Genomic DNA, 15624 nt, shown 5'->3' with positions numbered 1-15624 from the left:
AGGGTGTCACACAGGTTTGTGCATCAACTACAAAGTGTTCTCATTGCCAGCGCAACTTATCAGCTGTTTTTACCTTTACTGCTGACGTTTATGTATTGTCTACAATTAATTTGTGTAAATAAAAAGTTTTTGCGGTGCCGAAAAAGTTACAACAACGAAAATTATAGTTTATAAAAATATATTAATTCATTAGTAGAATAGTGCAAATCCACAGAATTGACGAAACACAGAAATGGACACTAAACTGGATGTGAGTTAACGAAACTGATGCATTGAGCAACAAAACAAACTTTTCTAATACTTGCACTATACACGTTTCTATACAGATGTTCGATGATAACATTTCGGCTTCTTCCCAATTGGAAGGTGATATGTCCATACCGGGAGCACGTAAAAATACATCACAAATAGGCGCACCGGACTTCAACACACTAGATGAGCCAATTAAAGAGACATTTGTGCGTATTTCGACCAACAAGCTAGTTGCACTTTTAATGACTCATATTTTTTATAATTGTTATCATTGCAGCTACGAGATGTGCGCGCAGTTGGCGTAAAATTTTATCATGTGCTCTATCCCAAGGAGAAGTCCAGTTTGCTGCGTGATTGTGAGTGCTAAAAGCCGTAGCGCAGAAACTTGTAAACAAAAATAACTATTTACTTTAATATTTTAGGGGATTTATGGGGTCCACTAGTACTCTGCACATTTATGGCTACCATACTGCAAGGTTCAGCAGATAGCATGTATGACGGCGGTCCAGAGTTCGCACAAGTTTTTGTTATCGTATGGATAGGTGCGGCTATAGTTACTCTAAATTCGAAGCTCCTTGGCGGCAATATGTGAGTACAACTAAAATAAATGTATTTGAATGTAATGGTACTAAGTTTTTTGTTTCACTACATTATTGTAGCTCGTTTTTCCAATCCGTCTGCGTATTGGGTTATTGCCTTACACCAGTGGCGATAGCGTTGATTGTGTGTCGTGTTATTTTGCTAGCTACCCAAACAAAATTAGCATTTTTCTTGCGACTGGTAACCACTACGATAGGATTTGTGTGGGCCACATATGGTAAGTCAAAAATTCTATATATTTTTCTATTTTGAAATGTATTCGAGTCTTTAAATATGTATTTTTAGCTTCTTTTATATTTCTTGGTGAAAGTCAGCCACCAAACCGTAAACCACTTGCCGTATATCCAATATTTCTATTCTTTTTCATCGTATCCTGGTTAGTTATATCGCATACTTAAGTAAATAGTATGTGTATTTAGATTACTTAGTATACGTTTATCAAACTTATAATGAATTCCAGGAGATCATAAAACCAATTTAATTTAGTAATACTGTAAAATGATAATGTCTAAGCGCATAAGAAAATAAAAAAGGTAAATAAATAAAAACAAACGTACTTAAATAACATTGATTAATTTACCCCAAACTATTTTTTTTTTGTTTTTTTTTTTATTTATTTTTTGTTTTGCATAAAAAATATTTAAAATGAATTTTTATATATAGTACAATGAGATATTAAACTAATATATATGCTCCGGAGGGGTTTCTGCCACTAGAAACTATAGTTCGCTCGTTTCGAATTATTTTATCAACCAGATTTATGTATGTATACATATATTTTAATACGTACAATTTAATATGAAGTCCCCGTTGTAGCTCATTTGATTCTAAATCTCTTCATTCTCATCATAATTTGGTCTATAAATGCTTAGGAAAGTCGATTGACGAGCCACTCCTTTCATTCATTTGATAATCATAAAATACATACATACATACATAACGTTCCTACGACAGTCGGATCTATGTAACCGGAACGGACCAGAATTTTTTTATCCGGTCAAGGACTGTCAACTCGGCAAAATTTTGCCGCTATAACAACAACATGATATCATCCAGGAGCACATCAATAGCGGCCAGGTCGTTTTGTATTTCCTACTTATTCGAGGCTTCTGTAGTTGTTGTTATTGTATTGGCAAAAAAAAAATTGCCTAAATAATATTGAGAATGCTGACGTATTGACAGTATTTAGCCAGATAAAATATGGGGCTGCTCGGATTACGTAGATCTGACTGTTGGGAGTTTGGACACCCAAGGCCATTCCCTTTCTCTTCTACCACTGCTAGTGAGGTTTTCAGCGTACCTTGGTCAGAGTGGTCATAGATGTTCATCATCTCGGAACGGACCCGCCGGATCTCATTTCTTCGTTGCTGGTCTTGCTGAAATACCTGTTATTGTTGTAGAGAAACATCTTTTAAAAAATCTTCTTTTGAACCTCCCAACATAAACTGTTGTTGTTATTCATATTGCCACTTAATGTATCTCCCATAAAGCTTTACAGGGTTTGTCCGGAAAGTAATAGGACTCATTTTCTTTCCACCTGGAGAGTCAGGACAAACATTTTCGCGGGACATGTTTCTGTGAGAGGTACGCGATTAAATTTTGTGTGAAACTCGATAAAAAGATGTGTGTGATGTAATCACAGGTGACGAGTCATGGATCTTTGAGTCAGATCCCGAGACAAGGAGGCAATCTTCCGAGTGGCACACGCCGGCGTCTCCTCACCCAAAAAAGGGAAGAATGAGCAAATTCAAAGTGAAAACGATGCTCATTGTCTTTTTTGACATCAAAGGCATCGCCCACCATGAATTTGTTCCTCCTGGACAAACTGTCAACGCAAAGTTTTACCTGGAAGTTCTCAAGAGACTCAAACGAAGGGTCAATCGGGTTCGACAAGACATCGCAGCCGATTGGAAGTTGCATCACGGCAACGCTCCGGCTCATACCGCCTTTCTTGTGAACAGCTCCCAACCAAGGCCTTGCCTGAAAAGCCCAATGAAAGGCAAGTATATTGAGATGACAGAAGAGATCCAAGCAGCATACCCCTCGGTTCTCAAGGCTATTCCGGAGAATGCCTTCGGTGACGCCTTCAGTGATTGGAAATCGCGCTGGTAGCGCTGCATCGACGCAGAAGGAGCCTATTTTGAAAGTTTTTAAAGAATTGTAACGATTGGTTCAATAAATTTTTTAAATCGACTCAGTCCTATTAATTTCCGGACAAACCCTGTAAGAAAGCTGCCAAGTTAACAGTTGTTGGCCTGATGAAAAGATGGATCCGTTCCGGTTAAATAGACCCCACTGTTTGCGAGAATCTAACCTGAGGGCTCTCTTTACCTCTGCTATTACGTCTTGTGGGAATGCTTTCGACGTCTTCTTGCCAGAATAGTCGCAGGTGTTCTTCATTCTTCTTTAAATTGTTCTTTCGAACATTTTATCAGTCACTGATATTGCTATTCTTGTAGCCATCTAAAATATCTCAAAGAAAGTTTAAACGAAGCTACAGCGTAGACAGTTTTGGACGAAAATAAATCCGGGTCCTCTTACTCTTCTCTTACTAATTGTTCGGAGATGCTCTCTTCCAGCTTACTTCCAAAAATATTATCGCCCATACACACATTCATATATAGTAGGTACTGTTCTTTTTTTTATTTAAAATTGCATTCACATATAAATTCTTAACTTAAAAATACGTAAATATATACATACATATACATAGATATGTCTTCTGTAATTTAATTATGCTTACTGTCCACTAAAACCTAAAAAAAAACTCATTCTCTAAGAGAAAAAGAATTGCTTTGCACATCTGCTAAAGCCACAGAGATAAAAATACACCAACTAATAGGCTTCCTGCAATACTTCCGCTTTCAAAAATCGGTAGACATCGACCTCTTATCTTGCCGGCTACACATGTTCCACATCGAGGTTATTACTCGTTCTCGAAGAAATCTCCAGTGACATTTGCGTACGTACACCATCCTCGCGACGATTACGATAGGTCAACGAATTTGCACGTGCCTTACGACCCATAAAGTGACGTTCAACCCATTTGAGTAGCGTATATACCGAATCGGTTGAGGGCAAACGATGATCGGCTGCGGTACGCACAATATCCGATGAGGTGACACGGAATGTGCGCGCCATACCTTTGAGCGCCTGGCGGGTAGATGATCAAATTTTATTATTTAGGAGATAGTGGTTGAATGCTAAAGCCGTCTATTTTCTACTTACCACCATGGCATCTTCATCGGTCAGATCGTCACCAACGTATATAATCTTAATACGTTCACTCCAATCGACACCGAACGATGTCCGTAATATGTAAATTGATGCGCGACCCTTGTTCCATTGTACGGGCGGCCGGGCTTCGAGTGCACAATGCGCTTCGGTTGCTTTGAAACCGTACTTAATTATAAGTCCACGCGCTTTCTCGATCATCGCCGGACGTAATTCGGCTGGCGTTTCACGATAATGGAATGTGAGTAGTGCGCCTTTGTTCTCCACCCAAGCACCGTCGCGACAGACCTAAAAGAAGCAAATGCTCATTATTGCAAGTTTTTGAAATCAAAGTTTATTAGTTCTCGTCGATATCCGGCTTTAAAGGGATTTGGCTATGTGTACTATAATTTTGTCTTCTATACATTGATGTCTTAACATTTCATTAGGAGCTGGGTTTTAATAATATACTTATTCCGTTCCATAAAAATACGGTTCGAAATCTAATACAAATCTTGCTAATTTTCTTCGAACAAAACTCTCATTGGATCTCATAACTCATAACTAAGACTTTTCAAACCTATTTTAAATGATTTCCTTGACCGATTACTCATCATTTCCATTGTTTTAGTAAATTTTTGTCCTTTGGTAAATAAGATTTCAAATACCTCTTCGACATCTCTTAAACCAATAATATTCAGACCTTGAAATGGTTGTTCATTAATCTACTTTTTGACTTGTTTTGTATCTGGCCTTGGGGCACAATAGACCTAAGACCGCGGTGTATTCCTCGTGTAATAATCAATCCGGCCAATCAAAATATTTGTACTCTACCGAAAGCTAACGTAAGTTCCATCATTTCGAGTTAATAATTCCGTCAGCAGTCAAACCGATTTGTATACAATTTTATGCGAGTTTTCATAACACTTACCGAGTCCTGAAGCGCCTTAAGTAAATGACTAACTTTGTCCTCGTACTCAATCGGCATTGGATGCACGAACTTACTGCCATCGGGATGCAGAATTTCCAAACCATGATTACCGGCATAAGTAATGCCCTCAATACCAACCATGCGCTTTACATTGTCCACATTACGACCGGAGATGACGGCGACATAAACATCGGAATGATTTGAAAGCTTGAAGAGCACATTTTTAATTTCGGGCGAGAGTGTGGCGAGATCTGGATGCGGTGCAATCGGCGCCAACGTACCATCATAATCCAACAAAAGCGCCAACTTATGATTGTAACCGATGTATCTGAAAGCAAAAGTGCATATAAATTAATACTTGACTAAAAGGGTCGCAACAAAAGCCACTTACTTGAGTAGATAATCATCAAAGTCGTCCACAGTGACTGGCTGCATTATGGTTGTGCCGACATCATCGACATCCAGTGTGCCCATCGCCTTCAGGAACGAACGCATCCAATTGCTAACATCACATTCTGACTCGCGTCTACGCAAACGGCTCATACGGAGTATACGTTCATCTTCGGGCATTGTGAGTGCACGATGTATGACCTCGGCTGCGGCATGTACTTCATAAGGATTGCAGAGCAATGCTTCGTGCATCATCTCACCAGCGCCTGCGAAGGGTGAGATTACCAACACACCGGGACTCGCATTAATCTGGCAAGCTACAAACTCTTTTGCTACCAAATTCATGCCATCACGCAGTGGTGTAACCAAACATACGGCAGCATCGCGATACAAGGCGGCCAAATCGTCTTGCGCCACATAATCATAGATATAACGTATAGGCGCCCAATTGGCAGTCGTGAAACGACCATTAATCCGTCCAATCAGTTGATCTACCTCCTCTTTCAGTTCTCTGTATTCCTTGACATCGGTACGCGATGGCACGGATATCTGTAGTAAACTGACTTTCTCCTTATGCTGTGGATACTTCTCCAATAAGGTTTCGAAGGCCATTAAACGATGCACCAAACCCTTGGTATAGTCCAACCTATCCACACCCAAAATGATCTGTTGCTTATCACTCTTCAGCAATTTACCAGCGGTCTTCGCTAAAGTCACGAAGCGATCATAAGGTATGCCAATGGGTAGCGGTCGTACGCGCACAGTGCGTTCACCCTGTTCGACGAGTAGATTATTGCGATCGACACGACAACCCAAATTGCGTTGACAACAGTCGACGAAGTTCAGACAATAGTCTTGTATGTGGAAACCCACCATATCACAGCCCAACATACCTTGGAGTATTTCATCGGCCCAAGGGAACAAACGGAAGATATCCCATGGTGGGAAGGGTATGTGCAAGAAAAAGGCCAGCCGACATGGCAGCTGTTTCTCCTCGGCCTTTTCACGTATCCAATTGGCGGCCAACATTAAATGATAATCGTGAATCCAAATAATTGGCGGTGTGTTATTATCTAAAGCTTTATTTTGCTCCAAACACTTCTCGAGCGCTTCAATGGTGCGTGCCGCGAAATGTTTATTCACCGTTACATAGTTGTGCCAGTGTTCGGCGCCGAAGGTGGCACGACCGGGCATGGAATGGAAGAGCGGCCAGAATATCTTGTTGCAGCAACCATTGTAGTAGCTATCAAAAATCGCGGCATTTATATTGACGGAGACGACCTACAGCAAATGACGTGACAGAGTGAAGATAAGATAAGCGGGTGAATTTAGAGTTGACGCGTATTAAAGTAATAAAATAAAGTAAAATACAATTTAATCTAACTTAATTATGATTTTAATTGCAAATAATTATAAAAATGTAATATATACATATAACATACATACATATAATAATGGAATGAAAAAAGTCATACAAAATGTAATTTTAAAATGAATATTTTGTACAAAAATTGCGCTTTGATGACGTTCATCTATCAACGAACATTAAAAGTGACGGCCTACGCCTTTGGACTTTGTACGATCGATAATTCCATTTTCTTTGATTATTGAGTGTATTATTGAATATTAATTAATCGGTATACACATATGTACAGACATACATATGTATTGTAGACATATTAGTTTTAAAATATTAATTTTGAATCATTACAAAATTTTACATAATAACAGACTCCCAAGACAAAGTATATTAAGTATATTAAGCCATCAAGTTTGTAAAACTCCGGCTGGTTTTCAACTAGCAACTAGTTGTAGAGCCTTCTGTCATAAGCTCTGCCTCAAGCTTAACTTTGGGCTGCCGGTTGTTGTGTTTTTCATCCAGAATTGGCTGCTATTTAGGTAGCAGTAGATTTACTAGTCCAAAGCAGCAGTATTAGCATTGCGCTCAAAATTAGTCATGTAGTGTCTGTCCTGACTAAAAAAGCAGCGTGCTACTTTATCATCAGACTCGTTTGGGTGCCTGGTCACATCGGAGTGTAAGCAATTCGCATCTTCTTTGTCATCTTGCGCTGTAGCGCTGCACCTATGAACCTCGCACGCGCTTAGCACGCGTTTGTCGACTATCAGCTCCTCTGAGCGGTCTTTCTGTCATAGAGTAGAACAAACCTACGGACCTATGGAACTTGCATGCGCTTAGCAAACGTTGGTCGACTATCAGCTTCTCTACGACTGCAAGGTCCTTCTGGCCTAGACTAGAACGTAAGTGATCTACTGAACTGCTTGATCTTAGTAAATTTCATTTTGCCGTAATCGTATGTGTTCCTACAGGACATTGTCCAATAGGCGTTCATGCTGTAAGCCTAAGTAGCCAGACGCAAATTGTCAAAGTTGTATGGAAGAAGGTGTGCCTTTCCAAGACTGAAGCTGAAATATCTCGGCAGTCATACCTTCGGCGAACCAGCAGACAACTAACTGACATTGGCCACCCTTACAAATATGTGGTCGGCTCAAAGCGCTGTGTCGATTTATGAGTGTCTTTTTGATAAATTTTCATAAGAGTTCTAGATATCACAACGGACCAGCGTTATATGCTGTCTATGTGAGATCTTCTTTTTGTATTGACAATTTAACCTTGGGAAAAGAAGAAACGACTGGTGCGGAATTGTTAACTCAGCTATTATTGCGTAAGCGGTGTCTACGTCAGTAAAGAAGAAGAAGAACCGAACCTTTCAACGTCCTGATGGAAACGTCGGAGACACTATAAAATAAGTATATCATGAGTTGAGTCGCTTTAGCCATGTCCGTATGTCTGTGAATATACTGATCTGAATCTGTGAATTTCGCACTTGTCCTTTCACTAAGAAGCTGCTTCCTAAGAGCTGCCATACAAACTGAAGGATCTGTTCATATGACAGTCGGGTCTAGGTAGCCGGAACGGACCCGGATTCTTATCCGGTCAAGGAATGTCAACTTGGCAGAACTCTTCCGCTACAGCAACAACAACGTTCAAATCCGCGTCCTTGTATGGAAAACTTCTTTATTTTACAAGATACTTTCACGAAATTTTGCAGATCTTGCTGCCCATGGCAACAGTATAATTTCCGAAGAAATTGTTCAGACAATAGCGTATAGTTGCCATACAAACTGATCGATCAAAATCAAGATAAAAATATTTGTATACCTTCTGATCAGGGGCGGCTCCAGAGGAGAATTTTAGGGAATTATTGAACATAATATAGCTTAAAATCCGCCAGTTAAACAAAATCATCTGACAAAAAGTCAAATTAGTACCGATCGTGTTTTCCCATGTATTATGTTTATACCTTCATATAATATTTCTTAAGATTTCCCTTACTCACGATGTCCGATCTTAAAGATTTAGAAATGTAGCTTAGAGAAATTTTATCCATTCTTAAATTAATAAACTACATTTAAAAGCATTAAAAAAGTTAATTTTAACACAAAATTCTGTATGAGTTTTTCTGACACACACTAATGCATCTATGTACATATGTATGTATGTATATGTACTTATATTTTAAATTAATACTCACTTGATCGGATTTCAAGCCTGCTGTAGGCGTTTGATCCGTTGGATTCGATTCGGGTATGGGCTCATTTGAATCTTCCAAATGTATGCCTGGCCAGCCGACCCACAAGCCTTTACCCTTAATCACCACCGGACAGACAGCAGTTACAAGACCGCCAGCGCTGCAGATAAGCGAAAAAAATGAAAGAAGAAAAAATTAGTAAACTACAGAAATCAATAACAAATATGACATATTTTCAATAAATAAATTAATGAAAACGTATAAATTTATATATATATGTATATGTATATATATGTGTATACATATGCACGTAATGAAGCAGATTACAGCTCCACATGAATTAATAATAATAACATATTTTAATCAGTATTTGCAAAGTGCTAGACAGGATAATGCAAATAAGAGCAGGCGCGTCAAAGGAAAACACGGCGCCACGCAAACAAACGCACGTTTATATAATTTATATTTCTGTATTGTATTTATATACTATATGCTTATACAATATGCGGAAATATGTGTTATTTGTACATACGTAGATCCGTCTTATATGACCGTTAGTATTTACGCATATGTGTATGTATATATACAATATGTGTATGTGTGTATGTGTGTGATAATTATGAGGTTGATAAGCTTGATAACACTGCCACCGGTACTGACTCTTTACTGCCCAGCCTCTAGCGAATCCATACATTCTGTTTACCGAATAAGTTCACGCGCTCACTGTTGAACGTAATCACCAGCGAGTCTATGAATAGAAGCGCCAAAAAAAAGAGTAAATAATTTTAAAAAATTATAGATGAAAAAGTAAAGTATAAAAACGCGAAAAAGAGGCAGGCATCTACAGTATCTGTGAGGTTGGTCGCCAGTCGGCGGTGGTTACACTCAAATTTATTGAACCCGGTCTAGGTCCTTGATCTCATGTATGCTGTGTTATATGTATGTATGTTGCTATCAATATACATATACACTTTAAAATATATATAAATATATATATGTTAATTATGAATATAGTATATAAGTATATACTATATTTTTTTCAATGATTAAGAAAGGGCAGAATCGTGCTTAAATGCTCATTATTACATTTAATATTTTTTTCCTTGTATGGCAATTGTAAATATTTTTGTTATTGAGTTTCGGTTATCTTCTACTTTATTGGTTATAGCCGACTTTCAGTTATAGATCTAATAAATTAAGTGAAAAAAACCAATCCAATCCATTTTTTTGGAAGATTAAATATTTATTCTTTTTTTTTTTATCGTCTGTTTGGATAGCCTATAGGACTGAGAATGGGATGGTCTCTCTGCTCTTTTAACGCTCCTCTAAAATTTTTCTCCACACATTTTTAAAGATATTAATTTGTAAGGAAAATCATTTCTTATAGCATAATTTCGAGCAGTGTTTGTCCCTCGGCAGTCTCCGCAAGCTTGCTTGTACTTTTTGCGACTATTTCACTTTGGTTTCCAATATCCTTTTCTACCAACAAAACTGTTAAAGGATAACTGCTTTTAACATAACTCTTTAATAACTGACAAACCTTCTTCGTTTGTTGTATATCGTCACCGAAAATGCAAAATAACGAAACATCACTTTTCATAAGTTTTCAGCCGAAGGAAAAACGATATAATAGAAACCACTAATATTGAAACAAAACTTGAGTTTTGGTTATAAAATGGATATATATTGAATATATATTGGTTATCATACACTCAAATTGAAACAAAATTAGAGTTTTCGTTATAAAATGATTATATATTGGTTATTATATCTGACAACGATTTTCATTTTTTTTTATTTTACGTTGTTTTGCCTTTTAGGTGACGATATATTCAAGTAAATTACAGATTTATCTTAATCTTCTGTGCGAATTGTAATTTTCAGTTTACAGTTAATCTTTTAGCATCCTTCCCTTCACCTACTCACATTTCAACAAGTTATTTATACGCATGTATGTACATATGTTCTTAAAAACACACCTCATCCGCGTAAGCTAATGTTATTTTAACAAATAGTTGCTAATCGTAAAATAATTATGAACCCGGAGCCGCAAATTTTTTTAGTTTAAACCCTTATATCATATCAACACATAGTAAAATGCCATAAAAACAAACCGGCGTGTTCCTTTCGTGCCTTTGTGTGCTGAAATCATGCTTGAGATCTATTCCACTTTTTTCAAAACTTGTTGTTCCGATGAAAAAAAATTTTATGTTAGCTGAAGGTTAAAGATCTGTAGTTAGCAGTGCTGATAAGTTGATAAGAATATGCGCAAATCTCAATCACGTATTCACAAATTATGTAATTAATGGATATTTATAGCGTGCATGTGTAAAATAAAAATGAATTGCAAAAATGTTTTACTGACTGTTCAAATCACTTTCAAACCAACCCGTATTTATATCCGAGTAAAAATTATTTGGAGAAGCTACCACAATAATCGAAACTTGAAATATTTTATACTTTTTATTTTGTAATATTATTGGATATTCCTGTACAACTTACTTAGAACAGATTGTGACTAAAGGAGAGCAGGTGTAAGGCATTATATATCACTTTAACGTCACTGAGTACATACTTCAAATATTGATAACTCTGCTTTCAAAGACGCTTTGTTCAAGTACCAAAATCAAGTAATAGCTTAAGTTAGATTAACTTTTTTATTAAGAAGTGCTTGTTGTAATGATGTATAGATATAGAGCTTGTGCCACTGGCATTAGTTTTGAGGATGAAAAAGTCTGAAAATTTAAACTATTGGTATTTCCCATAAATTCATGGTCTTGATTTTCTTTATTGCGTGTGGCCTTTTTCTAAAATGGTCTTACCCTAACAGAACCAATTGTGGTTGTTTACTTTACACTGCAAAATGCGACTGAAAAATAATACTGCTACCGTACATTTCATTAAATAAAAAAATAAACGGTCTGCCGGAAAAAAATGAAAAATACGTTTTAGATAATGGCTTGAAAAATATACCCATAATCCTAGTGTTTCCTATCAATGACGTAATTACTTAGTCTATAGTTTCCTATTGAAGTTCTTTGCAGAAGAATTATCCAAAAGATGTCCCAAGGTTGCCAAGGAGAAGTTGGCACACCATTTTCTATACTTCTATGAAAAGTTTTTGAATTACAGGGCTATAACAGTGTGACACTTTCAAAAAATCGATTTTATGATAGTTTATATATTTAAAAAAATCCTGTGAAAACTGCAAGGTCGTATCTTGAATAGTTTTTGGATGGCAGTGTTCTAAAGAGCGACCGCTCGCAGGTATAATCACATATGTATAGTATGTGTGAGTGAAACTTTGCACGCGTTTTTCTCGAAACGACATTTTTCAAAATTGCTGACATCATAACTCAACGTGAAATTGACTGATCGACTTCAAATGGAAACTGAGTATTCTTGAATATATTTACTATACAATGACCACCGATCTTTTTGATTGGTTGAAAATTGTCAATTTGGCATTATAAAATCGCCCATTTTTACCTAAAAAAACGACACTTTTTTCAGAACTATACCATTTTGTTAATTTCTTATATGTTTCAAAAATCTTAGGTATATACATACATCATTGTATAGAAAATACCTTCATCTTCAATAACCTTCTCGAATTTTTTTTGTGTCAGCTATTCATTCGGCCGGAATCATGTCAGCAGTTGGGAACTTTTCTTTTTGGCACCTCCGCAGATAGCACATAACTCCGTTATTTTTCAATATTTTTGTAATATATCTTATTATGACAAAAGAGTTTGATTAAAGAATTTTCTTTAAACAAAAATCACGAAAATCTCCTAATTTTTCATGGGTTACACTGATTTAGCCCCTTAACTTTTTTCGGTTATCTCAAAAACTGACGCACAAATCAATTCCTGGAAGCTAAACTTCGCCTTAAAAATCGCTGGTTCGAAAGCGGCTATTTACTTATAGTTTCTCAAGTAAAGTTGCTCAGAATTACCCGAGAAAAATTACGGCATGTGTGATTTTATTAAATCCAAATATCAATCCGTATTTGTACACGTGTCGATGTTTCTGAACCTCACGTGACTATCCAAACTAAAATTTCTGTACCATACTTTATGCTTTAGGAGCTTACAGTTAGCGGATAGGTTAAGGTTCTTATTATTATTGCTACAGCGATTCGAATACGTTGCTTATTTTTCAATATTGTCTATGGAAGTTATATTGAAGATAATGTTTCTATTGTAGATACCTAGTTTTTGATTAATGATATAGGTATTTGCAACAAATGCGGTGTAATTGAAAAATTGCAGCTTTTGCGAAAGGGATCTTCACTATGACTATTCTACAGACCGCATATTGTCTCGGAAATCATTGAAAGTGATTCTTCACTATAAGTATTCTACAGACAACTCGTTGGTTCAGAAATCACGGAGCGCTTAACTTCTGTAGGTCGTACGTTCGACTTTCTCACCTGTTAGGGTTTAAAATTATACACAAATGTTTCTAATCTCAAATATTGTCAAATTTGTGGTTATTTCATTGACTTGAAAGTAATTCTCATAAACTTCTTTAAGTCCCCAGCTTTAGTCTGAAGCCACACTTTACAATAACGGAAATTATTTTTCTAATTATACCATGAACATGTTTGTAACACCCAGAAGGAAACGTCGAAGACTCTATAAAATGTATATATAAATGATCAGCTTGCTGAACTGAGTTGATTTAGCCATGCTCGTCTATCTGACCGTCTTACTGTCTGTCTGCTACATACATACGATCTATTCCCTCAGTTTTTAAGATATCGATCTGAAGTTTGATCACCAAAAAGCATTTGTCGGAAGGGCCAATATAAAGTCACTATAGCATATAGCTGTCATACAAACTGAGCATTCGGAATCAAGTGCTTGTATGGAAGCCTTTTTCATCTGACGAGATATCTTTACAAAATTTGGCTTGAATCATTATCTAACGCAGTTAATTGTTGTAATTGTTCAGATGGGATAAATATAGCATATAGTTGCCACTTAATACCCTTCACGAATACAAAAGGTTTCTTAGAAGAACTTGATTCTGTTTGTACAGCTTGTATGACAGCTATGTATATGCTATAGTTATTCAATCTGAACAATTACATCGGATTATTGTCTTAGATAATGTTCCAAGTCAAATTTTGTGAAGATCGGGAACCGAAGTTAAAGGATTTTTCTTGTTTTTTCCTTAACATTCTCTTACGCCTGTCTTTCACACGTTTTTCTGTAACAAAAATAATCTATAGAAGTTTTTATTTTCGTACTCACCTTGCTTTACGTTCCAATTTGTCAGTTTTCGGATCGCGACTCAAAACGAATGGCAAGCGATTCGAGACCACTATCAGACTGGCCTTTGTCACCGGCTCCGAATTCGTAATCACAATTTCCGTTTCGACCATTGCGGCTTTGGTGTTGCTGCAGCTCGTCGTATATTCCAAAAAATTTAAAATTGGACTATAAGCACACAAATGGTGTCAGTACGTTTACTCTTTAACAAACAGCTGATATTTATGCCAAAAAGTTTAAATTTGTGTTTTTAATAGGCGAAAAGTCGTTAACTAAGTGAAACCATTTAAATTTATTTATATACTTTTTTTGGCGTATTTACTTGTCTAACACATTAAAATGAAAATTTTAGTAACAAAAGCAACAAAGCACTGAGTTCTTTTAAATTGTTGTCAAAAACGTGAACTTGTTCTTTTTTTTGTTGATTCTTCAAAATATCACCAACCCCATTTATAATTTGTATGCGCTTGCTATTACTAAGCATGCATCTATGTATATATGCGTATGTGAATAAATAATCACGGGAAAGCCTTTTCCAAATTTTCCAACTGATTTATATGTAGTCTCCGCCTGTTGGGTCCCAATTGTTGCTGTTGTTATTGATGAAACGCCAAACGTTACGAACGGTGAGAAGTTCAACAACGAACTGAACTAAATCTTGTTCAGGATATGGCTTGTAAAGCCTCGCGCTCGACTTTAAAACGACGACTACAATAACAAAAAAATAACAACAATGACAACGACAACGACAACAATCAGCTATTTCATTTGACTCCCGACTCGTCTCGAAGCATGGTGATCCGTTGCGTCGCGATTGGAACTTGACTTAAGTTGACTTGCCTACAGAAGAAGCATCTCGGGTACTTTTTTTTTGGTTTTGTTTTTGTTTTTGTGTTTAATTTTGTTTTTGCCAGATAAGGCGCGTTGTTTGCAATATATTAGTTCTGTTTAATGTTAAATTTTTGTGTTTTTGCATTTGTTGGTATTTTTCTCGTAACGCTACAGTTTTCCGACGAGTGCGATCGTAATCAATCCACAGACGTGATGCGCACGGGATTACGACCGCATGTACTGTGGTGACACTGATTTTCACCGCGGACTCATTAGTTGGCTACTCGGTGGTGATAGTGTGAGTTTTCGTGTGAGTGTATGTGTGTATGTGTGCGTTTGTTTATTGGTAAATACGCGACAAATCGCCACTGCAATGGCAAGTGCAACGTTTGGTTTGGCTGCAATCGCACTTGCCGCCCTCCCCACACCCTTGTTCGTGAGTATTATCAAAAATTACCGAGCAAGCACACATACACACACACATGCGTACGAGCAGATGCTACGCTCGCTGGCCTGGGTGGGCCGAAGACGCCGCTGACGATCAGCTGAAAAACGACAACGACGACAATGTTGTCGT

The 15624-nt window shown here is 37.1% G+C and overlaps 2 protein-coding genes across 2 annotated transcripts; one reads left to right on the top strand and one right to left on the bottom strand.

Annotated features, from left to right (window-relative positions):
* The first annotated feature begins 88 nt into the window (after positions 1-88).
* On the top strand, positions 89-1417 carry LOC126751963 (protein YIPF6). The gene is made up of 6 exons (XM_050462441.1): positions 89-250; positions 327-458; positions 530-608; positions 675-840; positions 912-1069; positions 1138-1417. Exons 1-6 carry the CDS (start codon positions 233-235, stop codon positions 1248-1250), a joined length of 666 nt encoding a protein of 221 aa, XP_050318398.1. The 5' UTR covers positions 89-232; the 3' UTR covers positions 1251-1417.
* Positions 1418-3471: 2054 nt separating this feature from the next.
* On the bottom strand, positions 3472-14981 carry LOC126752112 (uncharacterized). Its single transcript, XM_050462681.1, has 7 exons — positions 14662-14981; positions 14199-14384; positions 8941-9097; positions 5388-6667; positions 4997-5324; positions 4081-4374; positions 3472-4005 (listed from the first exon to the last, which is right to left on the bottom strand). Exons 1-7 carry the CDS (start codon positions 14664-14666, stop codon positions 3754-3756), a joined length of 2502 nt encoding a protein of 833 aa, XP_050318638.1. The 5' UTR covers positions 14667-14981; the 3' UTR covers positions 3472-3753.
* Positions 14982-15624: the final 643 nt, after the last annotated feature.

Source organism: Bactrocera neohumeralis, chromosome 3 (assembly GCF_024586455.1).
Source record: "Bactrocera neohumeralis isolate Rockhampton chromosome 3, APGP_CSIRO_Bneo_wtdbg2-racon-allhic-juicebox.fasta_v2, whole genome shotgun sequence".
Taxonomy (NCBI): domain Eukaryota; kingdom Metazoa; phylum Arthropoda; class Insecta; order Diptera; family Tephritidae; genus Bactrocera; species Bactrocera neohumeralis.
Note: the sequence above shows the minus strand (reverse complement) of the source record. Positions and strands in the feature narration are given on the sequence as shown.